The sequence below is a fragment of the Colletotrichum gloeosporioides genome (assembly GCF_011800055.1).
Source record: "Colletotrichum gloeosporioides strain Lc1 chromosome Unknown consensus_1, whole genome shotgun sequence".
Lineage (NCBI taxonomy): Eukaryota > Fungi > Ascomycota > Sordariomycetes > Glomerellales > Glomerellaceae > Colletotrichum > Colletotrichum gloeosporioides.
In genome coordinates this window covers 341,858-369,359 of record NW_025544646.1, presented here as the reverse complement: position 1 = coordinate 369,359, position 27,502 = coordinate 341,858, and the positions used below count along the sequence as shown (strand labels likewise).

The window sequence follows — 27,502 nt, the reverse complement described above, 5'->3', positions numbered from 1 at the left end:
TAGGCAGGTTGGCCCAGCTTGCAAGTCGCCTTGCCGCCGCAGGTCCCTTGCTCCTAGACCAAGGGAAATCAGCAGAGTCCGCGTCGCGCAGGCCAGAGAAGGCGGGACTCGGAGGTGGTTGCCAGGACCCAGAAATCAATAATCAGCGACAGGCTTCGCCTCAACCCCTGCTGTACCGTCCCTCTACACTCAGCTCTCGTCCCTTCTCACTGTACTGGGACAAGGTCATTCGGCTAATGTGAGCAGTGTCTTCCTGGCACTCAACGAGACTGCATCTCATGTGTTAAATTTTGGGACTGCGTCACTTACAAAGACCCTATCAACGCAAACTTTGAATACGACAGACCGCACGTATACGACAAGGGGACCAGATTTGTTCCTATCTGCTGGGGCTGTGGATGCTGGTGACCTCATGCTCAGAGGCTTTCTCCATTTAGCGTCATCTGTCGACAAGCTTCGCAGCATTCGGATATCCTCACCAAAAAACACCAAGACCTACTACTACCAACTAGCTTGAGCTGGTCTGGTGTGTGAGGTGAGGAAACAGATGGGGCACCACCTCTGGGTACTCTTGGATGACTGCAAAGTCGTCGCATTGGAGACAAGACACCCTGCGCGCACACACTGTGTCTGGACGTCGCTGCGCAATCTCGCCCACACTAAAACATCACTCGACACACTTTGTCCATTCCCCCTCCTTCCAGTGGCTTGTCCCATCATCATCACACCAACTAATGAGATCGTCTGCCAAAGCACACCAAGCCCACCAGTACTTCAGCGCAGAGTTCTCGACAAACGCTCCATGCCAGGCTTGACCTGGGTTGCAAATCCACGCGGTTAGACAGGATACATACTGCTACTCCAGTAGTGGCTGTCCCGTGCAGCCCAAACTGCAACACCATTAGCTGACTTCCGGCGAGGTTCCTACCTTACATCGGCGCATCCACACCGCGGTTCGACGCGACTTGACGAGACCTCGAAACCTTCCGCCCGCGACATCAGCAAATAGCACCAGCCTCGTGCAACCCAAGGCGGCTCCCAGCTGCTTGTCACCATTGACGACACAACCCTAGCTATTTTCACCGTGTTGCAAAGGCACGCTGCCTCGATCCAGCAGGGAAACAGAGACATCTTCCCTATGGTCGTACGGATACACTCGACTGTTTGACGAGACGGCATCGAGTGCCGCCATGTGCTGCTGCACCAAACGGACTGCGCTGCGTTGCTCAGGGAGATGCGACGTTAGGACGACCGGGAGGCCATAATGACTGACTGATCACTGATGGGGATCACTTGAGATGGCCGAAACAAAACTCGGGTACTTTATTCATGCATACGCCCCATGTATCGTCATACGAGATTGCCTTGTACCGCTACATGGTGCGAAGTACCTCGAAACTGGTCCACCACGACCGGAATCAGCTTGGGCGATTGCGCCCAATCACTCTCGCCCCCAGCTGACGGTACTCTCTGGACTCCCCAGCCTCCCTTGTGCTTCAACAACTGCTGCTCTCCCCTCTTCCTCTTCAAACCCAGAGGCCAGTCTGTAGCACGTGCTGGAATCATACGGATGCTAACAATAGACGACACAGACTGATTTGACCACCTTAGGAAAACCCTGGTCACCGACTGGCCTCAACAACGGAATGAATGCTCATCCGTTCAAGCTGCTGCTTCAGAGACAACAAGGCGAATGATATCAAGCGGTAGCATCGCCGGCCTATCAACCTATCAGCTATGGATACGGGTGCTGCGCACTTAGCTTCTCTGGAGCTCTATCAATCAATATGCATGCAACAGAACGCCGAGGTCGTCGGCGCATCTCGCTGCATTTCGGCCTCGCCTCTGTGCCTCCGCCTAAGCTCCTCAGTTGGAGGTACGGCGAAGCAGCCAGGCAGTGCAACGCTCTCGGCAGTGAGAGAAGAGTGGGAATACTTTGTCATGCGCAGAAATGTGCGGGCGTCATGTGTACCCCCGAGGCGACATGCTGGGTAATGCCTGCAACCACGGTCAGAGAGACCCCTCTACAATGCGCACTGCCAATGCAGGCGGCTTCTGCAACTTCACAGGCCGGCACAGCACTTTGCCATGGCTTATGGCCAGACAGGCCGTGTCTACCAGGAGCACGACGGTTCCGCACATTCCAGACAGCCCGCCGGGCCCAGCCATTTTGCTTTTGCTCGCTTGTTCCCTGTTTGGCTGGCACCAAGAGAGGGCCCTGGCAATGGGATAGGCGGCGCGCTGGCCAGCAAAGTGCGCAAAGTACTCGCGACCTGCAGCGGATACACGGGGCCAGGCAATTTCGCTGGGCTAGTCACCTTTTGCGTTGCTGATACTGTGCTGTACCTGATGCTCCCCCGGCAAATTTCGCCCTCCCTGAGGACACTCTCCTCTCCCACACACACCCCCTCCCAAACCATACGGCGGTACACTGTCAGTCGCCTAGCCCACTCTCACGACCTGACCTGCACGCGAAAGTAAGGTAAGGTACATGTTGCAGTGTAAGCCAACGCCAATCAGCTCCACTCCCTCCGAGCTGATCTGGTGCTGCAAAGACAGAGCTTGACTGACGGGGAGCTTTGCCCTCCCCCAAACCTCTGCGGCCTGTAGTTTCCTCGACTGCTCCCTCTCTTTCTCTTCCTCTCTCCGTTGACTTTCTGGATGACCCCAAACCTTCTGCAACGTCTTCTGAGAGGATATCGCGTGCTTCCCCTCAGTGGCGCGCTGACTTGCACCGACGCATGCATTGGGCTACTTACAATCAGATAACTTAGAATTCTTATTGGGAGGCCTTATGCTGGCAGAGCTTCCACGTGCGCATTTGGTCTCATCAAAATTTCTCGATTACAACAAGATCGTGACATCTTCAATATCATCAAAGGCACTGACTGGTTGGCGGCGGAACAGCTCACGTGACTATTCGCGGTGGTCATAGCGCCTGGGTCACGCTAAGCCTTGTCAAGCTTCCCCCGAGCTTCTGAGTGGTGAGATTGTGTGGAGGCGGCAGGGGCCGAAGATGAGTCTGGGAAACGAAAAGGCCAGAAGTGCCGGTGCCGCGCAGTCGGAGGCGAGGCACGACTGATCGATCGTGCGCAGGGCAGGGCGAGCACCGTGATCTAGGGTCCTCTGTCTGCCCTGCTGTTAGAAAGGAGCAATCGTAGCCGTGAGATCTCCTAGGGTCCTGTACGGTCCGTACCTGCATAGGTCAGGTACTGTGCATCTGGCGATCGTAGACAACGGATCAGAGCCGACTCCGGTCCACCTTGGCCACGTCCTTACGAACCCAATTTGGCCTCGGGCAATGGAGCAGCGTGTTTCTGTCTTGAAGTAACGAAAATCGGAACGTCCGCCATACGTCGGGCCCAGGCCACATGTCTGAACCGACTCCACCAATGCTGCTGCCAGCGTGAGACGTCGCGTCAATAACCATTTCGATGAGAGGCTTCCGGCCAGAGAGAAACACAGCCGATTGACGGGCTCTGCATCCATCAGTCATCTTCGGAATCCAGCACCATCTCTCTCAACTCCTCGTCCCTCGCCCAGTCAACACCGCTCCCGGCCACGACCGCACTCGCAGTTCCTTTCATGACCTTCCACCGCTGTCTGCTCGCTTTCAAGTCGGCCTGTAAGCTTGCCATCTGGGCCTGCACGGCCGGATCGTCGGTCTCGCCGGCCTTCCTCCGCTCAGCATCCTCCGCCAATCGGAGCACCTCGGCGGTGAGTTCAACGTTGCGCCGGCCGACGCGGAGGCTCTCGGCCTCGACGTCAGTGAGCTTGTCGAGAGTCGTGCGGATCTCATTAGATGTCTGCGCGAGGGCGACGGACGAAGTATCGCGGGAGTTGATGTGCGGTAACAGGTCCCTTGGGTGTGTTAGTGGTGGGATTGACAGATTCCATACCAAGGGAAGAACAGCAAGAAAACGAAATGAAGCCCGAGTGAGGGGGATTCCGAGTGCGGGAGTAAGCTTACACTTCAATGGGCGTGGCTTGTGTGCTTCCATGCACGGCTTTGAGGATGGGGTTGGCGGTCATGACGCTATCCGTGATGTCGTTTCTCAAGAGCCATCCGGCACGCGCCTTGGCCGCGTCTTCCTGTGCTTTTCGCACATCATATTGGCTGTCTGGAGATGAAGAATCTGGTCCGTCATGTGAGAAAATGAAATTCAGAAGCAGAGACTAAACGGGGAGTAAGTACCTGGTCTGTAGCTCTGTTGCGCTCTGACGAGAGCAATCTTCACCTCGAGGTCGCGCAGCTCATCGTAGAGCTGCAGAACGCGCTGCTCATCTTTGGATAAAAGGTAGGGTGGCACCTCGTCTTCCTGTTTGGACGTTGAGGTCGCCTGGGTTTGAGGCTCATCCATTATCGTTGGTGTGCGTGTCTGGCATCGGGCTGGGGAATGCGGACCCTCCTCGTTGACTGCTTCCGTGGAGCGAGCCCGAATATCGTCCGCCCGCGTTCGGAACGCGGTACGCGACTCTTAGCTCGAACCCGCCCGACATCACAAGATCCGGCGGGGGTGGATTGGTGCTGGGATTGCAAGTCCGGAGCCGAAAACGTGGCAGTGTGGCTGGTGCGTCGTTCCTGGCTTGCCTTTGATATTTCTTATCGGGCGAGTCAGCCGCGATTATTAGGTTATCTGTGGCTGGAGTGAGCCTTTCCCCAGACCACCCAATCAAATGACAACAAGGGTGTGATCTTCTCCCCAGTACCAGCACGCGTACTAGCGTTTGCCAGTACAGATGGATCCTCTGACATAAACGGAGGGCTAGAAAAACCCTAATTTTATATACTTAACCATTCTAGGTATTAGTTTATTACTGCTAGTAAGGGGACCCTATTATAAAGCCTTAGTAGTAAAGTTATATAAAAGATAGTAATATACCTCCTCCCTCTAGTATATATACTAAAGTTTTCTACTATTTAACCCCTTCTTACTATATAAAAACGCTAGTATATAGAGAAGGTTATTTTTAACCCTCTCTATATACTAAAGGCTAGTATTAGGAGTAATTAGACCCCTTAGATAGTAGAATTAACCCCTCTATTATACTTTTTAATAATAATAAAGCTATTAATAAAGCTATTAAAGTAGCTATATAGAGTACCTATATTATTTTAACTTAATAAGAGTAATTATTAACTAATTATTAAAGAGTAATTAATAAGAGTAACCTTATAGTAGTATATAAATATACTAGAGGATTACTAATAAGGTTATTTTATTACTTCTTTAAGATATTCTAAATAAATAAATAGTAGTTTAATATACTTATTTAATAGCTAAGTAAGTATATTAGCTTATAGGATTCTTAATATATAAATATAGAGCAAAAATTATTAATTTTCTTATATATTATAAGCTAGAGCTACTCTTAGTATATTACTACTTATACGTTTAGAGTTAGCTAAAGTATAATATTATAGTATATTAACTTCCTACTTACTACTTATATTAAGCTATATATAGTATATATTTAACCTATAATAGAAAGAGAGATCTTATTAGAGATTAAAAGTAACTCTAAAAGAGAGGCTTTTTTAGGCTATATAAATACTATTAATAGTACTTTAATCTATACTTTTATATTAGAAAAAAAGTAGAAAACTTAGTGTTATTAAAAAAGCTATATTAGCTAGAATATCTTTATAGTAGTAAGGTTTAATAGTAACTTCTTATATATACTTATTAGTATAGAAGGGTTAATCTATAACTTAAAACTAGTAATATTTATATATAATTAAAGGTTTACTATACTAGAGGGGAGATATTTCCTTATTAATACTAAATTTAGAGATAGAAGTAGCTTTAGTATTCTATACTATAAAACTTATTATTATCTATAGGATTAGAAGGATATAGACTTACTACTAGTTACTACTTAGAAACTATATAATCTAAAGTATAGCTAATTTTAAGTAATTATAGAGTAAATTTTTAGTCACTTTAAGAAGAAGTTCTATATTATTTAAAATTTAATATTAAAATATAGCTTAGAGTAATAAATAGCTATAATATATATAGTAATAGTACTTTATAACTTTCTAATAATCTACCTACTAGAGAAGTTAAAGCTAATAGAAGGAGAGGGTTAAAACGATATTAATATTAATATATTATAGTAATAAGTAGATAATCACTATATAAGTAAGTTAGTAATAGAAATTTATAATTTTATAGTAGTAGAGATATAGTTAAAGTAACTATAGTAAAAAAAGAGGTAGTAGGTAAAGTAGTAGATTAGGTAGTAAGTAAATTAATATTAATATTAGAAATAAGTTAATATAGTTATATATAGTAAAAACACTCTTTTTTTTAATATTAACGCTATATAGTATATATATAAAAATAATATTAAAAAAACACCTCTTTCTATTTCTTTAGTATCTAGTTAATATATAATCTTTTAAGCTTATTATTACCTTCTATTTTATTCTATAGTACTACTAATAATATTATAAAGTTTTATAGCTTTAATAATAGCTCCCTTATAACTACTACGTACTATACTACTATTAACTTATTATAAAAATTTGCTTTAAGGTTAGTGAGAGCTATATTAATTACTAGCTTACCCTCTACTATTTCCTCTAATTTTATCTACCTTCTCTCTCTTACTAGTTAAATACTTTAACCTATATAAACCTAGTTCTTAATATTTATAATAATCTTATTACGTTTTTATAGTCTTAATATATTAAATAAGCGTAATAGTGTTTAGGATATTAAATGTTAAAGTAAGGGTATATAAGATAGTATACTTAATATAAGGTAGTTACTTTATAGTATTAATAAAGTAGGTAGGCTAGGTATACTATTAATAATATTATACTCCTCCTCACCTAAGTTATTAACTTCCTCTTTATAACTACTTTTATTACTCTTAATAATATTATTCTCTATATTAAAGTCTCTCACCTATATAATCTCTACTATAATATATATATTATTACTAGTCTTTAGGCCTCTATTCTATATCTTTAAATATAGCTAAAACTAACCTAACTTAATATTCTAAATTTATACTAACTTAAGGTTATTAATTAAAAAAGACCTCTTTTTATTATTATTATAGTATATTATATTAGTAGCCTTATTAAAAGTATTACTTAACCTTAGTACTATTTATACTTATAGAGAGAACTTCTTTTTTTTAGTATAGAACTTATTATATACTTAATTTAGTATTATAGTATAGTTAAAGATATTACTATTAGTAAGGTTTCTTATAATCTCTACCTATACTAGCTTTAAAGCTTAAGGTTTATTAATATTTAGCTTCTTATCTTAGTATATATATAGGAGTTCCTATATAAATACTACTATTTAATAAATTAACTAGTATATCTATAAACCTTTACTTTTTAATCTCTTAAACTTAGTTATAAGTAGAGGGTTATTATTATTAATAATAGATATTCTCTTCCTCTTCCTCAATCTTAGTTTAGGTAGCTTAATAAGTATTAATTTAATCTCCTAGATTTCTTCTTTATTAGATTTAGAACTCTTATTAATAATAAGTATTATAACTATAATATTATCTTAAATTTTTAAGCTCTTATTAACCTATTAGTTATTAGTAGAGATACTTAGGGTTATTATAAGAGGGTCTAACTTAGGGCTTTTTTATTATATAGAGAGGGCTATAATATAAGTAAAGTTTATAGTAATCTAGTAAAGTATAGTAGTAGCCCTATCTAGGGACCCTAACTATAAAAGTAGTAAGTATATCTCTCGCTAAATTAGGTTAAAATACTAACTTAGTAGTAAAAAGGGTACTTCTATTATTAATCCAAAATTATATAAGGCTGTTAATTATCGTTAGAGGTCACTTTTACCCTGAAATCTCTAGTACGCGTGCTAGTACTGGGGAGAAGATCACACCCCAAGGATCACGAGGCGACATCACGCTACGCCCACCAAGGTTTTTAGCGGGTTTGCAGCCTGCACGAGCTCCGGGCGCCTTAGCGGTCATCTTTTTTGGAAGCCCGGCGGAACGAACGCTCGCGCCTCTGCAACAACCGCTGTGTCCTGCATCCTTCCCACCGACCGGCGGCCCCCAACAACGAGGACGACAACAAGACGACTACCGCTGTTGTCCTCGCGCACCGCAACAACAGTTCGAAACGCAACGTTCGAAGACGAGCTAGACGAGCCACGAGAGTCTTCGTCAACATCCTCCAAGACCGAGCGGCGGGCCAGCTATCGCAGCTGAGGCCGGGAGATGCTCCGGGATGGCGACGCAGGTGTTGATTGCCCATACGGGCCAGCGCCTGCAGGTGGACACAACGCAGTTTGCCGCGTAGGATATCTTCTTTCTGTTGCGGGGCAATATTCTGGGAGACTGACCCTGTGGTGTTAGGCTCGATGAGCTGAAGGCGTGGATTGCGAGGAGCACGTCGATTCCGGCGCATCAGGTCGTCGCTTTGACTTCCCAAGGACGGGCGGTGAAGCTGCAGACACTGCATCAAGAGGTAATGGACTTCAGAGGTTCGAAGGCGAGAAGCGCAAGCTGACAACCCTCCAGACAGAGATCTACGTCTACGACATCCGGATATCCTCACCGACGTCCCCCGGCGGACCCTCTCCCAAGTCCGAAGTGCCCCTCCCGAAGCGCTACACCGTCCCCAGCGCCCCGAACTACATCGGCGATATCCGCGTGCTGTCCGAATGGCAGGCTCTATATAAGGAAAGACAGGCCTGGGCCCTCGGCATCGTGGGTGACTCTGCGCGCCTGGCCGCAGATGTGCAGGACCGCTATGGCGAGATGGATGTCATGATCAAGTGCCTTGACGCGGCGGTGACCAATCTCGAGATTAGTGTCAAGCAGATCGACCCGAAGTACACGGAGCTCAAGAAGTGGGTGGAGCCGTCGATGGGCGAGTTCGAGCAGCTGGCGGAGAGCTGGGAGCGGTGTCTGGAGGTGGCGCGCAGCGTGCCCATCTCGGCCGCAATGGTGCGCTTCATGACCTCGCGCGACCTCAAGAAGAAGCAGGCCACGCTCGAGGACCTGATCGATCTCGACACGGCAAGGAAGTCGGGCAAGCTGGCGCCGACATTGCTGAAGAAGTTCAGCGCCAAGGCGGCAGATCTGGACAAGACGGCCGAAAAGATGTACGCCGGGGTGGAGCGGCTCTTTGGGGAGTTTGACAACCTTGTTGGCCGGTCTTCCTTGGCTCGAAGCGGGGAGGCGGCGCAACTGCTTCAGGATATTGAGGCTGTGGCCAAGAAGATAGAAACGGACTACAGCACGATGCTGGAGTACGCCGACACCCAGGCAAATGTCCTGCAGGCCTCGCGGACGGCAGAGAACCACACGTCGCGTTTGATACCGAGCTTGAAGAAGCGCGCTGCGGAGATGGCTGACATGCTGCACTACGCCACAGAGGCGCGCAACACCATCGCAGCGGATTCGATCGACTTTATGCGGAACATCACTGAGATTACATCGATGCATAGCAGTGTCAAGAATCAGATTACAGTTCTGAACCAGGCTGAGGATGTCATGACGACGTTCGACTACCTGCGGCTCATCAACCAGCTGCCCTACATGTATGCGTCCTTCGCTTCAGAGGCGATCCGCCGCCGGGAGTGGTCCGACAAGATCAAGACGGACTCATCAACGCTCGCCAACGAGATGGCTCTTTTCCAGGACGAGGAATCGAAGAGACGAAGGAAGTGGCACAAGATGGTGGGCAGCATGTATGGCCGCGACAACCTGGAAGCCAACATCCTTGGTCTGGAGGTCAACTTGCTGGGGGAGGAGGAGCCTTGGCCGAGCATGGTGAAGCGCGACCTCGAGGAATTCCTGGAACATCTCCAAAGACAGCAGGCTGAGGTGGCAATCATCGAGGACGTGACGAAGCTTGTCAATGAGCTGAGCAACCCCACGAAGCAGCAGTCAAAGAGGTTGAAGGCATTCAAAAACGGGAGTGTCCACGAGGCTGCCCTCGGACGTAGTGGCCTGATGATTCGTGGAGACGACGACTTGAACCATACGCTTCGAGACGACAACACTAAACTCCAGAACAAGCTCAAGACGGCAGAAAGTCGGGTGCGCAGATTAGAGGACTTACTTCACAGGCAGAGCCAAGTCTCCTCTCGCCCTGGCATCGGTGGATTGTTCGGTCATGAGAGGAACGATTCCACCAACTCTGTCAGATCTGTGCCACCGGAAGACAGCCGCCGCGCAGCTAGCAATTCTGAGGCCCTTCTGCAGAAGATTCAGCAGCTCGAGAATGAGCTCAATGCGGAGAAGGAGAAGGCAGCCGCCTTCGAGAAGGATCTCACTGCCCGGACGACGGAGCACAATGAAGTCTTGGGTCGGGTTGACGAGGCAAAATCCCAGGTGGAGGCGGCTAGGGCTCAGATGGAGGAAGCCAACGCCACTAAAAAGGAGCTACTCGAGAACATGGAGGCGTTGCAGAAGGAGTTCGTCATAGAGAGGAAGTCGTTTGAAAACGAGATCAAGGGACTTAAGGCGCGCCTTGAGGAGACCGAGGACGACATCGAGAATTTTGGCGAGTCTAGGGAGAACGAGAAGGCCACCTACATCGAGCGGATGCACGAAATGGAGGCCGAGATCGATCGCCTGCAGAAAGATCAGAAGGATGACTCCCTCAAGACCCAGGGCCAGGTTGACTTCCTCCGCAATGAGGCGCGTCTGCAAAGGGAGCAGAACGAGGCTCTCGAAAAGCAGCTTCAGACAGCGAACGACGAAGCCAAGAAGCTGACCAAGAGCCTGAGCTCGGCTCAAGAGACGGTCGACACGCAGCTTAAGGCTCTTCGCGACATCCACGATCAACTCTCGCCGAACGACGATACCACCGAAGACCTCAATGATCTGATCGAAGCACTAGTGTATAAGGCTACTGATGTTGCTGCCAAGTTGAAGACCCTGGACAACGACAAGTCAATCCTGAAGGCCGACCTCGAACAGGCCGAAGAGCATGTCAAGAGTCTGAAGATGGAGATGACCGAGACTAAGGATAAGCTCGCCGCCGAGGAAGAGGCCTCAAGACATCTCAAGGAGAACTTGGATGGGGAGAAAGCCAGAGTGGCTGCCCTTGAGCAAGAGGCCGCCGAGAGCCGAGAGCAGCTTGACCAGCTGCGAGCCAAGATTGCCGACGGCGAGACAGGCTCAGAGAGTCTGCGGAAGAAGCTTGACGAGGAAGAAGAGCGCATCACCTCAATCAAGGAGGAGCTGGCTTCCAGACAGTCTCAAGTGGGAAGCCTGGAAGAGGAGTTGCGTCTCTACAAGGAGAAGCTGCAGGCCTCCCAGGCTAAGCTTACGACGGTCACTGGCCACTTCGACACCCGGTCAGAAAAGACCAAGGACTTGACGCAGCGTCTGTACTCTCACAACGATCGCCTGTGTCGACTGCTGGAGCGACTTGGGTTCTCCGTCACCCGTCAAGAATCTACAATGACTATCCAGAAGGTCCCGAGATCTGAGAGGGGAACCATGAGCCAGATCCACAACGCCAACGACTCCTCCGACCCAAGCCAGTCTACGATACGCCGCTCTGGCATGCTCACCAGTCGCACCCTGGCCGATAGCACCGACCTGGACCTGTTGTACTGGATGAACGGCAGCGATGCCGATGTTGAGTCCGAGAAATACGAGGCCTTCATGACCAAACTGGGTAGCTTCGACATGGACTTGTTCGCTGAGACAGTTTACAGACGTGTCAAGGACGTTGAGCATCTCGCTCGTAAGCTCCAGCGCGACGCGCGTGCCTACAGAGAGAAGGCACACACGCTGCAAAGGGATTCTCACGAGAAGATTGCATTTAAGCACTTCAAAGAAGGCGATCTTGCTCTCTTCCTGCCTACTAGGAACCAGACCGCCGGCGCCTGGGCCGCTTTCAACGTCGGCTTCCCCCACTACTTCCTGCGCGAGACCGACGCCCACCGACTTCGCTCTCGCGAGTGGCTCGTCGCTCGCATCACGCGCATCCAAGAACGCGTCGTGGATCTCTCCAAGAGCTTGACGAGGCCGGCCGAGACCGACTCCGTCAACGGCGAAGATGACGACAACCCATTCCAGCTGTCGGACGGCTTGAGGTGGTATCTCATCGACGCTCACGAAGACAAGCCGGGTGCGCCTGCGACGCCTGGTCTAGGCAAGTCGACGATAGCGACGAACAACGTTGAGGCCATGGCCGACATGCACACCCACGCACAGGCGAACGGCAAGGACAAGCACCGAATCAGCGTCAATAGTATTGAGGGTGTCAGCAAGGCGCTTAACAGGAGTCTGGAGAGTCGTCGGAGCAGCTCTAACTCGAAAAAGGCCATCCCCTTCGCTGTCGGCGCCGGGGGAGCTGCGTTGCTCAAGGGTAACGCGCTGGGCAGCGAGACCAACTCTCTCCGTGCCGTGGCGCCGGAGACACCCACGGGCACCAGCCCGCCGCAAGGGGGACTGGCAGGACCGTCGTCAAATGGACAAGACCAAGGGCAGGCTTCAGCCAGCTCGCCGCAGACCGAGGGCCCGTCCGAGGAGAGGCCCAGGTCGCCCGAGGTACGAAACATGATTGATTCCCTCGTTGGACCGTGAAAATCACAGCTCCCTCGCTGATATCCGTTCCGCTCTTTGCGCGGCGGTTAGAAAGCCAGATCCCCTCAGAGACTCCGTCGCCAGATGAGCAGGGAGAGTTCGAGCCCGACGAAGAGGAGCGTGGTCTGGGACTCGCTGTGGAGCGTTGACCTGAGCTTCGAGAGTGGCGGAGTGAGCCCGACGAAGCGGCGGTAGGCGACCCAACAAGAGGCAGCATCTTCAATTCGTAGGGAGTTGCCTCGTTCTGGGGTTTCGTAGCCGGCGTCATCATGATGCTTCCCGGAGTTCTTTTGGTTTATATCATGTACTGGTACCTCTTTTCTTCCATGCATTCATACGACAGAGGAAAACAACAAAGGAATGGGATTGGGATGGAGACATTGGGGGGTTCTTTATGTTTACTGCTAGGTCTTTCTCTTTTTGCGTTCTGCTTTTGGTGCTTACCCCCCGTTCATACCCGCGCTTTGCGAAAGACTGTCATGGAGTATGGGAGCACCGCCCCTGGGAGAATTTTGTTTTGGGCTGTGGTTTTTTTCTTAGAAGCGGTTGGTGAACAGCGCAGAGAAAGATTGTGCGGGCCTGTGGTTTCGTTCTTTTTTTCCCGAGTCAGTTTGCATGGCGTGCCTGGGATAGAGGCGCCTTCTAGAGAAATATATCATTGGTTGCACTATTATTTGATGCCTTTTTTCTCTGCGTGTGATGTATCAACTCTGGGTTGATAGCATGTGAAAACCTTGTGCCTCAACAGCTTGCCATGTCACGACCACGCATTTTGTGAATTTTCATTAAAGACAAAGTAGACATTAACAAAGGCTATGGTTATGGTGCCTTGTTCTGATAAACAATGGGCATCGGAGTTGGTTCTTCCCTCAATAAAGCCCAGTTGAACATCGTTGAGTTTGACATGACAATGACAAAAGTATTCATTGTGTTGCAGTTATGAAGCTCTTTTACAACCTGCACTGTACAAAGTGAACAATCCCCAGCCAGTAGACAATGGCCATCAACAGTGTCCAGAAAACTGTTTTCTTGATGTACCATTCGATGAAGATGGGAAACATAAAAGATACAGGATGAAGACTACGTTTCTTGATGAATTCGGCATTTCCACCCCTGAACAACAACTTATCCAAATCTCTATTACCATCCCAAAGGTTTCAAGCATTCCAAAATGGCCAACGCCGTCAACTTCCCGAACCCACCAGGGGCACGTTGGATCCGACCCAGGCTTCCCACAGTCGCGGAGATCCTAGGATGCAAGCCCGACAACGGCGACGTCCAGCTGGCTTACAGAATTCTAGGCCTTCACTCAACAACGGCCCGCCCGATTGGCTACCGCCCGGGGTTCCGACTGTTCACCCACCGGTGCAATCTGGTCCTCCGCCGCATATGGCGTGACAAAGACAATGTGGACGAGATAGATATCATCCCGGGCTCCGTCCCTCAGAAACGTGTCATCGAGGCAAACAAGCGCGTCCTTTCAGCCATACACACGATAGCTGGTATCCGACGCCCGGGTCACCCGAGTTGGTCACCCGATACCAGGGTCCAGATCCAGCCGTGGCAAACCGCTAACAATATTATATACACAAATTGGGACTTGCCAAAAAACATCACCTCGGCTAATTGGTCACAAAATGTTGAAGTTCCCCTGAGCGTAAACCAGTTCAACGCCCATTACGCGCATGCAGATGTGGCACAGCTGGCGCGCGACCGGCTTAGGAAGGGAAAGACGTGGCAGCCGACATATCACATGGTTGCGGATGCGCAGGATCGTGAGGACGAGGACATTTTTGACGACTTGGCTTGCTACGGATTCGAGGCCAAGCCGCATTTCATGCATCCCGAGGACAAGCCTGATGTTTTGAAGGGGAATATGGAGTACAAGTTTTGGGCAGGCCCCACGCCGAAAAACGAGGATAGCTTGTGGTATGCGCTGGCGTAAGTTGAATCTCTTTCCGACCCGTCACTTGCATGAGATACCGATACTAACGATGAGAGGAACTCGCAGGGTGCTGGTCGAGCACAATCCCACGAAGGCGAAGAACATTAAATGTCTTGCCGCAGATTGGTTTAAAGAAATGGTGTATAACCAGAACCCCAATGACGCGGGCAATTCTCACCGTTTCCGCCGCGCCAAACGCTTCCGCATGTACAGCCAACTTCTCGCCGACTCGGCCAGATGCGCCGACCCAGACGACGAAGAGATTTGGGGCAAGTTGAGCATGTTCCGAGCCCTTTGCAGCAACAGGTCAGATGCCGGAATGCCCAAGGAGGCCGGCTACCACGAGATGTTGCACATGTTGGCGGACTTCTTCCATACGGAGATCATCACGTTCACTCGGCCCAAACGCGACACGCTCAGGCTGAGAGATCGTAATACTAGTGAGACCATTGATACACAAGCCAGTCGCGCGGATTTTGCATATGAGATGAGGGTGTATGGCGAAACACCTGAGGGGGCCGATCCCACCTTCGAGTTTCGGAGCAGGAAACAGATTCTTTTGGTCACGGATTCGTGCTTGAGGTACTTCCAGCCAGTGATTCGCGTTGTATCAACGATCGATGAACAGGAAGAATTTGAAGGAGGTGATCTCCCGGGATACCTCGACACCACGGCGTTTGACAAATGGGACCGCCACTCGCCCATGCCCTGGTGGCCCGGGTTCCAGCGTAACGCAAACAACACGGGCTGGACGGGCGACTGGGACGACGCGCAGCTCCGGCCGGGCCTCCGCCTCCACCCAGCGTCGACGGTGTTTGATCCCCCGGTAATCTCGCAGACGTTGTCGCCCTGGAACAATCCTCTACTACTACTTCAAAGCCCGTACGAGTTGATGACAAACCTGAGCGGAGGAATATGGCCCCCATGGAAAACCTGGTTCGAGGGCGATGAGGACTGCGACTTGTGGAACATCATTCAGCCGGAGGGACTACGGCTTTCGTGGAGGCACCCAGAGGCTACCCCTCAAGAAAGGCCTGATCGACGTATAGCGCTAAGCGACAATCGAGCACGCATTGGGCCGAAGACCCCGAAGTACACGTCGAAGAGACGGCTCGAGTTGGTAGATGGCGTGAAGGAGGCATTTTTGGACAAACCAAACATGGGTGAGTCTGAGATTGGTTGGATGAAGGTTGTCACCACAGAGGGCGAGAATCGGGAGCCGTACTGGCACAGGGTCAAGCGAACGAGGATAAAATGAGCCTCCAAGGAATGGCGTTGGGACGGCAGGGCTTTTAGGAGAAATTGTTCCATACGGGGGCGCTTACGGTTCGCATAGACTGGCGTTCAAATTGTCTGGTGTACATTTAGTGTTGACCTTCAGCGAGCGAACGATGATTATCTAAGTAATTCGTGATTGAGGTCTATGCCGCGAGGTATGTATTTTTACAACATAGTCACTAAGGGGAGGAGAGGACTGCTGATTCTGGTTTGGGGAACTGTCGAATACCGCTCTCAACACCTCACCGCTCTAGATGTCGGCTAGACGATGGTTCGCCGCACTGACGGAAGTCGCTGAGCACGGCGAAAGGTTTACTGGCCGATACGCCGTCGTCCTCAAGGCCGAGATACGCTCGAAATGATCAAGGAATGGAACAGTCTAGACGTCCTTGCCCTTGAGCGATCCTCAAGCGGGATTTTCGACTGTTGACCGCGCGAAACCGGACGCATTATGTGTCACCGAAGGTTGTTCGACTGCGTATAAGTTGAATGGCTTTCCCTCTCCCGCATACGAAGAGATCATTTCATATCTGGAAACCATCAAGTAGAATGGGATAAGACCAAAGGATCTGATCAAGATGGTATTCGCTCCGTTTGTACAGCATTATCTATCGCACTATCTTTCCGAACGAATGACTTATACGCGCTCGTCGTTCTGCCTGACCTCCGTTACCTCGTCCTCGGATCCATCTTCGGGATCAGTGATACCAGTCATCTTCTGGACGATCACGGCAGCGAAGAGGTCACCGCTGACATTGGTTGCAGTCCTGAACCTATCAATAAGCCAGTCCACGGCTACTACTACGCCAAACATGCCGCTTGGCGGGATGCCGACACTCGAGGAGATCATGACGGTCAGGACGAGGGAAGAGCTGGGAATTGGGGTGGTTCCGATGGACGCCAGGGTCGAAAGCAAGAGAATGATGATGTAGTCTGCGGCATTGAGGACATGGCCCTGTGTCTGTGCGAGAAACACGACGACAATGGGGAAATAGATCGCTGTTCCGTCCATGTTCACGAGGCAGCCAAGAGGGACCGCAAACTTGGTAATGGTGTTGGGAACCTGAGAGATGTCAGTTGAGGTAAGCTGCCAAAAGCATTGGAAATTGGACATACCTTGAGCGTCTCACGGGTGCACTTCATGGTGACGGAAAGGGTGGCAGCCGACGATGCGGTTCCCCAGGCGGTCAACCATGCGGGCGAGCAAGAGAGCCACAGCTTGTATGGGTTCTGGCGCGTGAAAGCGAAGAAGATGAGGGGCAGCACTATGAAGAGATGCATAAACATGGAGCCGATTGCACCGCCCATCAGAACTCCCAGGTTGACGCCGATATCATTGATGTCAAGCTTGAACATGTTGGGAAGGATAAGAACTAGAGACCAGGTTAGTCATCCTTTCTCGCGAGGCTCCTGAAATGGAACGTGATTAAGAATGCATACAGAAAACTCCAATGGGTGCCAACTTGATCAGGAATGTGATGATAACCATAATCAACGTTTCGATCTCACGGCACGCCTTTAGAATCGACGACTTTCCGCCGCGGTCATCCAGAAGATATCCAACAACCACCGCCGTGACGAGGACGGCGAGGAGATGATCCGATGCCAAGGCATTGACAACGTTCGCGGGAATAAGGGAGTTGAACAACTCAGTTACAGTGGCCGGGATATCTTGCTCTTGGTTATTCTCGAATGATTCCTTGTCTTTGTCGGACATGCCGTCGACATTGATGGACTCAGCCGAGGCAACCGTCATCAGGCGAGCCCAGACTTGAGAGGTCATGATGATTGAGTGGACGATGGCGACGATGGTCGTGATGACGTAGTAGCCGATGGTCCATTTCGCCAGCTTCGCTCCGCCGTGGCTAATTTCCTTAAGCTTCTGGACCGCAAGAATCATGGCCGTTACGATGAGAGGCAGAACTATAGTCGTGTCAGCCGCTAGCTCTGGAACAGCTCGCAGTACAGCCATAGATTGGATACAACCGGCGTTGCACGGAGTGACCTACCGACAGCCTTTAGAGCCCTCAGCCAGAGGTTACCAGGAATGATGAGGATAGTTGTGGCGGCGGACGGGATATTGGGATGAGCCGACTTCACACCCAAACCGATGCCAACAGCGATGGCGGCGGCGATGATGATCTGGACTGCGGAGCCAGGTTCGACGACCGGATGCCACCAAGGGGTCTTCTTGTGCACAGACTCCCCCGAGGCGACGGAGGTCTGCTGCTGGACCTGGTCCATGGAGGAGTTCTCCGGGACCGACTTGTCAGCCGTGCCCATCTCTGTCTTCTCCATCTCGGTATGCTTTCCGCGGATTCAGAGACGATAGACTCTATCAGTGATGGAGGGCGAAAGACTTGCGAGATGAGCCGTAACAAGGTCGCTGCCACGCTAGGAGAGGGGAAGGACAAGAAGCAAATGGAAGCGTTCTCGAGACCCTGATCAGCAGTCGAGGGCGGGATATATACTCGAGAAAACCCAGCTCGTGGGGCACGTTGGTCCCGAACAAGAGGAAGAGGAGGTGGGAGTCTTGTCTATCAGCGTGGCGAGCTGGGACCGGGCCGGCTGCGAGCGGTGGAAAGGACCAGATTTGGATACATCTTCGAGAACGTGTGGCCCCTCAGCAAGAAGACCCGATGCTCGCGTGTGCGACCGATGGGTGGGCTAGGCTTTCTGGCGAACGAGAAGGAAGACAGCCTACAGGGCAGAATTTGACCGAGATAGGGTGGCATATCTCTACCGCCAAGAGAGGGAATCGCAGCTGAGAGAGGGCACAGTAGTTGGCATCTTTCACGCGAAAGGAAGGTGTAAGAGGATCCATTCCATCCCCGCGTTACCCACCAGTCGCGTTCGATGCAGGGCCGGGCGACTTGGGGTGGTCTTGGACTCTTGGGTGATCCATGAGTCCGGATTGGGGACAGGTCTCGGCAAAGATACGTGGGATGAGCAAGTCAGTGTGGAGAGACACAGGGCGAAATCAGACCGAGCCTGGTATGTGAAAAGATGAGACTCACCGGTTGGCGACAGAAGGCTACCAGTGACACTCAATACAGTAAAATCAAGAAACGACGGCTGCATATCTCGTAAACTAACACCTTGAAAGGGAGGAGGCGAAATCCAACAGATGACCAAGAGATAATGTCATTGAAACTGACTGGTCGAGTCAGCTCGTCGCGTCGGGGTGTTTGTCTGGGTATTGGCCTTGGCCTGATTGTCTACTTGGCGGTGACGACGGGGGCTTTCACGGTGGCATTCCGCCCCAGAGACCGTTAACGGGTCGTATCTGCCGTCTTCAACTAGATGCACGAGGCCTGTGTGGGTTAAGCGCGCCCGAGGCGAAGAGCCTCATCTACCGCGTCGCAACGTTGCAGCTTTGACAGGCCATCGCGGCTCACCGATTGTATGAACGCGGTTCTCGAATGATCAATGTTCTGGAAAACATCTCCTGCAAAAAGCTTCAATCCATTCCCCATCTGGGGTAAGGAAGGGAGGTTGATTCCACAAAACCCACAGTAGACCATGCATCCGTCTCCTCACGTCTCCCGATATTGACAGCTGACAATGACTACTGGGCAACCAGCAAAAGTGCCAGCCAGCCAGAAGCTTCCCTCGGGTTGCTGACCTGGTTTTGACTGAAGAGGATTATCATCCAAGAATCACCAAGGCTCGTTACCAAGAAGACCAAGAAGATATGCCCATTTGGCAGCGTAAGACATGACTCTGGGACGACGTTGGCGCGAGGGGGACGTCCGCCTATTGGCCCGCCATGGCGGATGCCGTGCCGCGCCGAGAATTGCCGAGAGGCTCGGCGGGAACTGGGCGGACGAGGGTCGGGGGAGGGCTCCGAAATTTGGACATGGGGGTGGGGAGGAGGAAAAATTTGGTAGTAAAATGTCTTGGCCGTGGTGCGCCGGAGCTCCTGATTTTCTACACACCTCCGCCCAGTTCCTCTGCCTTTCCGCTAGCAGCCAGCCGTAGCCGTAGCAAAGCGGCCTCTCTGATCACGTTATCACAAGGTGTGATGCGCCCTTTTGTTTGTTGTAGGGCGCCGTTGATGCTCGCCACTTGTCCGGTGCCGGTCGGGAGATGCCAGCCACCCTGGTCGGATATTTGTTACTTACGTACGGTGTAACGGCTTGCAGGGAGCTCATGTGGGCAACCGAGCGCCAAGAAAAGTCGGAGGACCAGCAAAACTGTGATGCTGGGTGAGATCGGCTGGGCGCAGAATGTCTGACCACTGACATTCGAGTCGTTGAGCTTGTCATCCAGTGGTCTAGAAACCCATGCGGACAAGAGTTCTTGCATTCTTGTTAAAGGATGCTCTCCAGACTGACGTTCCTGATCCTTAGGTGTTGATATGCAGCCCAGCAGCTGTCTGTAGACTATCCACAACCTCGTGTCGTATGCAACTCGCCCGTGGGGGTCCATCCCATGCCACAATTTCTGTGAGCATCACGAAATGGCTCTACTCCAACATCAAGGGCTCGCGACTCCGCGCCGAAAGAAGGGGTTGTTTACCGAGTTACGAAATCTGCAAAAGCGGTGGCCAGCTATGGAGTCTTTACATGGGCACGTCACGAGACCATAAACCACCTCCACGACCTCAACAGCATCCTTGTTAGTAAAGATCTCCCCACAAGAGTCATCACAGGTCGCTCTTATGATGAGTAGGAGGCATTGTACTCAATTACAGGGGATCTTGGAGTTCAACGTGTATGAAGATGAGAGGCAATTGGTACTAGCCTTCTGCCATCTTTGAGGTCATGGGACTTCAAGTTGCCAAAGACAATTGCAATCGATGGGTTGTCATAAGATATCATCGTCAGATTCCTTCCAGTTGAAATTCTGCACAGCGTACATATCTGATGCATCGGTCGCGGTTGAGGAAACAAGATCTAGCAAACGAATGTGATTAAATCTACGTGGACCATCTACATTCTATGCGTCCGACAGTAGCTCTATCTTCCCGAGCGAGTGAGCGAATCTGAACCAGAGCCTTCCATATTTGTAACGCCACCTCCAATTTTCTAAGCCCGCCCGTTACCAGCCAAACATAAAACAAAACAAGAGTCAGTGCAGCATCTATTCCCAGTAGTACCAACAGTAGTTTGTTAGCACGTCTAGCAAAAGAACCACCTGCAGGAATCAGCAAGCACTCAGTCTACCTAGACCACCTTCTTACGAAGCACGCCTATGTCAGACACGAGCTAACCTGAGATGCTCTGCAAGTCAACCAGGCTACTACGCAGTCCTTGAGCAGAGGCACTGAGCTTCTGTCGCCGAGCAATCTCCTTCTCAGGCTCGGTGCCGATCCTCACGAGCTCGTCGTCAGATAGCTGGGAAACAGTGGCTGGCCAAAAGATTTCTGGCAAGGGAGACAAGATGTGCCGCTCAACAACCTGTCTGCATATGTTGTCGACGAAAGTCTTCATAGCGACCTTAAGTGCCAGTTAGAAGGAACCACACCACTACGAAGTGAAGTAGGGACCCACAAACCTTATAGTACGCATTCAAGCCCGCGAGCGCCTCCTCGCAGGCCTGTTCGTCCATATCCACACAGATCTTCGGTTGCAGACAATCCAAGAACTTCTCCATCTGGGAGGCTTCCGCGATACTGTTCATCTTGCCAGACCAACCATTGTTTAGGGTCGATGTTAGAGCGCTCTGGAAAGCCGACTTTTGCGAGTCGCTGCGCGCCTGCTGTATGTTGTCCGTATAGTAATGATTGTACGTGATGGGATGGCGCTCCTCGTCAGCAATAATCTTGTTGAGCTCCTCAAAGGCTTTCTCGCGAGAGTTTTCAAGCTTCCGTTGGCAAATAGCGTCGATGTCCCTGCGGAGGTGTTCCTCGTGAAAGAGGCGGTTGATGGCCTGGTGAACCCACTTGGAGACCCGGTCAAAAACGGTGGAAACGTGCCGCTCGGCAATATCACGCCACGGGCTGGATTGCTCATGAAATAGCTCAGCGAGAAGTACGTGATTGTAATTCCCGGGCAGCTCGCGACCCCTGGTTTGAAGGTAGGTCTATTGAAGTTAGCTCAAGCATGACTAGTTTGCCAGACCAAGCATGTTGACTTACCGTGTGAATCCAATCAATCATGTCCTCCTTGGTGACAAAGATCTGCAGTCCGTCAGGTGTAGATGTTCCAGACTTCTTGGGGCGGGCTTCATCTGCCATCTGCCTCTTGTGGCCATGGTCGCGAATCTCCGCTGAAAAGTTACCGTTCTCCTGATGGACGATGGCGCGAAGACGGGTGCCACTGTCTTTGGAGAAGAATTGTTGGTCGGTGCTGTGGTAGTTGCCAGCCAAGGCAGCCTCGGCGAGCTGGTAGTAGCGCATGCTGAGGTTGGTCATGAAGGAACGAATGTCGTTGAGCGACCGTCTCTCAGGGCCCATAGACTTGAGATCATCCTCTGTTGAACCGAGCACCCGTCTGATTTCGTCCCTGACCTTGGGAAGCTCTCTTTCAAGATGAGCATCTAAGAGGTCCTGGAGGTAAGACTTGAGGTTGTCAACACCGATACGGCTCATGTCGAGGTTCTGAGTCTTCCAGGCACCGGAAGAGAAGAATTCCATCTCCCGTTTGGAGCGGGTAGCAGCATCTCCTCCAGCCTTCATCTCGACAGGGCTAGGGTTCTTGAGGAGGAAAAAGCCAAGCTTAAGCTTGATTGAATCCTTGTTCTTGGCGATGTTGGCTAGTTTCGCTTCTGTGCCGGCGTTGATGAGGTCAGGTTTGGTGATGATGCCGACAGTACGCTGACCATCCAAGTCATACTCTCGGGCGATCTTGATGATGCCCTGATTTGCGACGTCGTTGCCGGCTTGGACGACAGCTAGGATAATTGTTCGGGTACTTTGAAGGTAGCGGCGGACCATACTGTGGACCGCTTCGACGTCTGCCTCCGACTGCTCCTCATTCGCAACGGAAATAAGACCAGGGAGATCAACTACGCTGAGTTGCAGTCCGATAGGCCCGGTGATCTCAATCCGGAGAGCATCTGAGGCAAAAGCAGAGTCGTCATTGGAGGAAGTAAACCCGCGGATTCCCATGAGCTTTGAGACCTCCTCGATGGCGGTTGGAAGATCTGATAGATCCTCCTTCATCTCACGCTGGTAGCCGCGGAGAATCTGAGAAGTCCCAGCGGGCCGGCCAGCATGAGGCCTGATGGTTGCTGTACAGCGGAAAGCGCCATTGGAATGACGAAGCGTAATCTCAGTGGGGAAGCGAGTGCAAAGACCCTCCTGACGAGGGAAAGGAATACCAGTGATGCCCTCAAGAACAGAACTTTTGCCGGCCGACTGATCTCCACAAACCACCAGCTGTGGCAGGTCAACCAGATCGCCGATGCCGTTGGCGCGGATTTTCTCAATCTGGTTAAGGCGATGGGTGGATCGCTGAGAGCGAAGACCCATGGAAGGAGGCGTAGGTCTGATAGGGCTTGCGACAGCCATCGTCATTACGATACAGGGCTTGAAATTGTTGTTGTGAATTTAGTCGGGTAGGTTTCTAAAGCAGGAGCGCTGCGTACGACGAACATAACTACCTACCTAGAGTGTGGCAATTTGCACCTGTTAAGTATTGCATTCACTGCTTCTTCATTATCGTCAGTACAGCCGTAAATGACTCAAGGGTCGAAACTCAGTACATGAAGTCGCAGCACAACATGATCCGGGACTACTTACCGTGGAACTGCCCGACTGACAGCGCATTGTAGGCCTCAACTGAAAGATTACGCAATCATCTAGATTCTGCATCTGCAAAGCATATTTCCGCGTGTCGTTGCCTATCAGAGATGACACGGAAGACGTCAGACCACGAGAATTTGGCTTGTGATTGAAAGGATATGCGGCTCTGGATTCAATTCTGGTTTCTTACTCTCACATTCTGAAGTGTGATTGATCAAGCTCATGGTTCTCAACAGTTTCGGGCCTCTTACATGTGATCTTGAGGCTCAAACATGATTTGAGTTAAGCTCCCGTCAACGTCACGTCCCGTTCCCATCCCGATAGATGTTCGGGTGTCCGGCTTTCCACACGTGTTCGTCAAATCTTCTTGAGGTCTGGCCTCGTCTTGATAAGAATCGGAAAGTTACGGCGACAAAACCGCCGACTACGGTGCTCAGTGAGACTGCCATCCTGTTAGTGTTACCTTCGCAGGACCCAGGGGGTTATTGGTTCAAATGCCATGAAAGTAACACCCGAAATCACATGCACTTGTGGATTCAATGATGGAAGTCACCATCACAAGTCTGTAAGCCGCGTAGTACTCCGGCTGTCCGATAAAGGTGTCGGGTATCTAACACGAAGACTTAGGTAGCATCTCAACAAACCTAGAACCCGCTGTTATCATCTTATCCAAACATCGAACATGTGAAGGTATCCAAAGAGCAAGTGCTGTCACATGAAAACTGAATTCCTCAGCAACTAATTGGCAGTCTTGCACCACATGCAATTATCTACCGGCACGTCGTCGGCTCAATCTCGTCTAGGTCACCCAGGACAGTGAAGCGACCGGTGGAATATTGTGATTCGGACATTTTACCGACACGAGCAAAACCAAAGCGTAACTTAATGTTCTTCAGGTCCCGCAAGATATTCTCTCTACCATCAGAGGAAGAGGTCTAGCTTAAGCCTCCAAGGACGCTGCTGGAGCTGGTTGCGGTGACAAACTGAAATAAGCGATTCTCAGCCAAGACTTCGTTTCGACGAAGGATTATGTAACCGGCAGCATGAATGAATAGTGTCATTACCAAGCATGAGATGTACGACCAATGGAGTTGATTGCCATGGCCCAGTAGACCTGTAGGTGTTAGCACCAGAGAGGGCGGGTTCGGCGCATCGCTTAGCCAAAGAGACTCAAATCTTTGAGAATTCAGTCCAATTAAGGATATACCCACATGCCAGAGTTATGAGTCGATAACGGACGTGGTGACATTAAGTCTGGCGTCGGGCTTATCTTGAAGTCCGAAACATGGGCTTTCAGCACTCATAGCACACAGATGAAATACATTCCATTGTCAAGGACGACTGTGAGAAACATAGGCAAGGCGAGGGATCCTCCATACTTCGTATATCAGGCGTTCTACAGACGGTTATAAATGCTGAAATAGTCGAAGCAACCTGGTGGATTGCCAAATGATTATGTGGTATAGTTAACAAATTAGTTGTAGTAATTCTCCTGCGTTAGAGTCGGATTTGTCCACACGGAAAGCTCGTCAAGAACTTTGGTGTCTCTTACTCCGTAGCCATCGTGTAGGTTCGTGATAGTGTATGGAGGTTGTGTATCGGTAGCAACATGGAACAGTTCATGGAGTAAGTCGTGCTGGAGAAAGTCTTAAGGCTCATCGTTTCAGGCCACTCTAATCAAAGGGGAACGTTGATTGTATATGAAATGTCTCTGTATACCTCTGTCTTTGGGGGAAACAAGCCTTCAATGTTTCTCATCGACGGTCCTTTGAGGTCGTCTATTTCAACTGAATATTTTTGACCATAAGAAGTCAAAGAGGGGTAGCGAAGTTTACGAGAGAAGTCAGAAAAGTCTCTCCGTATTGAATATACCTACCAAGCCCAGAAGTTTCATAGAAAACGATTGAAGGAAACTCCTGACCTCGACTTTGAATGCTGCCTAGACTATGTTGGGTAGGCCACCGAGTTATCTACCTAGCCACACCAACATGCAGCGCCGACCAACATAGCTGAGAGCCCCCCAACGCGACCAACGAAACAAGATTAGCCATAGAGCCTTACACCAAAACAGCAATATCTTTCAATCTGCATGCAAAACAAGGCCGTGATAGAACGATTTCACATCAGCTGGCTGTGCTTCGCTACAAGCGACACAGTCATCCATATCTATATCTATGTTATGAGCTTGGCCACTACACTCGCCCTCTAAACAAAGCGTGCAACTGAAAAATCACTCATCCTCTATGAATTTAGTTCACTGTCAATTCTGCGACTGCATGCTGCATGGGTGCAATTACCATACTAGGAGCTTTCGAAGAAAACATGTACTTCTATCTGTCCATAGCTGAACATCAAATGCCTTGATCAGAAATCCTTTCTGACTGATAAGAGCATGGCCCTATGTGAAGTGCTATCCGATGTGGGATCGCCGACGGGTTCTTGGAGAAACCCCGCTTGGCAACTGTATGACAAGGATGGCGGAGGCCCAACGACCCGAATGTTCGGGAGGCGTATGAGGCTCGTCCTTTACTAAGCAGATGTTCGTGACGCAAAAGCTCAATATCGTCAATCCGGGCAGTCAATGATCGGAGTCTCGAAGATCTTGAGGCTTGAACGAACAAGGCCTACTTCTAAACAGTGAAGACCTATGTAACAAGTTAACAGGTCTCCCCGAAGAGAATTCAGTTAGTTCTTTGAGGATGAAAAGGTAATTGATCTGCACTCGCGAAACTGTACGTTGACACGTGGGAGCTAGCTTTGTCAGGGTAGTTATGGACAAGATGTGTGGTTGATGCCACTATCAATGTCCCAAAACCGGGCTTGGCTTTTCCGCAGGTAAGCAGAAATACATTCCTATATCTTTAGAAGGCAAAAGTCTGAAGACAGCTCTCAAAAGTACCTTTGCAACGGCCTGGTTGAATTGCTTCAATACCTAGACTTGAGACGCGAATAATCAGGTTCACACCCTTTCGTGTTTAGGCATCCCGCCGGCCGCTAGCGTAGATGGCGTCAGGAAGTTGACCCAGATTTCTCCGCACAAGTTGCCATTCCATAGATTTGATTGGACTGGAGCACAGCTCGTATGTTCTTCACAAGCTTGACTCCGCTCTCGATGTACAGACACCCACATTTGGTTAAGGTTCAGACGGTTTGCCAGGCTATCATCGATGCTATCTGATCAGGGCAACCATTTTCGAACCACAGAGGCACATGAAGCACACAAAATTTTGCGACCGGGACAGAGACGGCGCCATCAGCCCTTTTGAGGACAGCTGCATGCGGATGTCTCCGGGATGCCGTGGTCGGCGCATTGAGGGTTCGGATTCCCGCTAATGACCCGCTTTTGTATGAGGAAGGTAACATCGGAGGGTACATCGGATCAGATAAGATGCCATCAGATTAGATGAGATGCATCTGATTCGAGGAGCTGCATCGCAGAGTCTCGCCATTGAAGAATTTTCCACCCACAGGTCCATCCACACCGGGGCTTGGCATTACGTCGGTTTAACCGCAATTTAACTGGAAAGCGGGATGGATGAACCCCTCAACGGGTAGTGGGCTGTTCATTTCCCCCAGCCACGGCAATGGGCGGCGTTTCCCGTCAACTGCCAGATGTACTCGGCGTGCGGGCAAGCTGCTCAATGAGGAGGGGATGCTGACGCTTCTTTCCAATCAGGAAATTTTGTCTGGGCAAATGGTGGACTCGCAGCCGGAGAACTGTTTGTACCTGTTGTCCAGTACGTACAGCACCATTTCGCATGGGTTGCTGTTGAAGAACCCTCGTCAAGGCACATCGACTAGGGTGGCATTACCGACGATGGACGATCGTCGGAGCCCGGTGCGACGCTCGTCATAAGCACACAGTTACATGGGTGGTTTATTTTTTTATCGGCCAATATATACCTGCTGTACCCCTCCAAAAATGGCGCAGCCAGAAATTTTGGATAGTTTGGGCATTCCATCCTGAGCCACCGTTTCTCATTCATTCGCGGGCAAGTCGAGCTGTCGGTGCAGCTCCCCCAGATTGAAAG

The 27,502-nt window shown here is 50.1% G+C and overlaps 5 protein-coding genes across 5 annotated transcripts; 2 read left to right on the top strand and 3 right to left on the bottom strand.

Annotated features, from left to right (window-relative positions):
• Positions 1 to 3,488: 3,488 nt before the first annotated feature.
• On the bottom strand, positions 3,489 to 4,361 carry GCG54_00009886 (uncharacterized protein; the record flags this gene model as incomplete). The annotated part of the gene is made up of 3 exons (XM_045409823.1): positions 3,489 to 3,861; positions 3,971 to 4,136; positions 4,196 to 4,361. The coding sequence occupies 3 exons, from the start codon at positions 4,359 to 4,361 to the stop codon at positions 3,489 to 3,491; spliced, it is 705 nt and encodes a 234-aa protein (XP_045271360.1).
• Positions 4,362 to 8,233: 3,872 nt separating this feature from the next.
• Positions 8,234 to 12,753, top strand: GCG54_00009885 (Autophagy-related protein 11; the record flags this gene model as incomplete). The annotated part of the gene is made up of 4 exons (XM_045409822.1): positions 8,234 to 8,301; positions 8,362 to 8,473; positions 8,527 to 12,522; positions 12,643 to 12,753. The coding sequence occupies 4 exons, from the start codon at positions 8,234 to 8,236 to the stop codon at positions 12,751 to 12,753; spliced, it is 4,287 nt and encodes a 1,428-aa protein (XP_045271359.1).
• A 976-nt stretch (positions 12,754 to 13,729) lies between these two features.
• On the top strand, positions 13,730 to 15,761 carry GCG54_00009884 (uncharacterized protein; the record flags this gene model as incomplete). Its single annotated transcript, XM_045409821.1, has 2 exons — positions 13,730 to 14,499; positions 14,570 to 15,761. 2 exons carry the CDS (start codon positions 13,730 to 13,732, stop codon positions 15,759 to 15,761), a joined length of 1,962 nt encoding a protein of 653 aa, XP_045271358.1.
• A 657-nt stretch (positions 15,762 to 16,418) lies between these two features.
• GCG54_00009883 (Excitatory amino acid transporter 3) lies at positions 16,419 to 18,079 on the bottom strand (the record flags this gene model as incomplete). The annotated part of the gene is made up of 4 exons (XM_045409820.1): positions 16,419 to 16,844; positions 16,898 to 17,154; positions 17,222 to 17,728; positions 17,791 to 18,079. The coding sequence occupies 4 exons, from the start codon at positions 18,077 to 18,079 to the stop codon at positions 16,419 to 16,421; spliced, it is 1,479 nt and encodes a 492-aa protein (XP_045271357.1).
• Positions 18,080 to 20,991: 2,912 nt separating this feature from the next.
• Positions 20,992 to 23,237, bottom strand: GCG54_00009882 (Interferon-induced GTP-binding protein Mx1; the record flags this gene model as incomplete). The annotated part of the gene is made up of 3 exons (XM_045409819.1): positions 20,992 to 21,222; positions 21,281 to 21,808; positions 21,864 to 23,237. 3 exons carry the CDS (start codon positions 23,235 to 23,237, stop codon positions 20,992 to 20,994), a joined length of 2,133 nt encoding a protein of 710 aa, XP_045271356.1.
• Between the last annotated feature and the right edge of the window lie 4,265 nt (positions 23,238 to 27,502).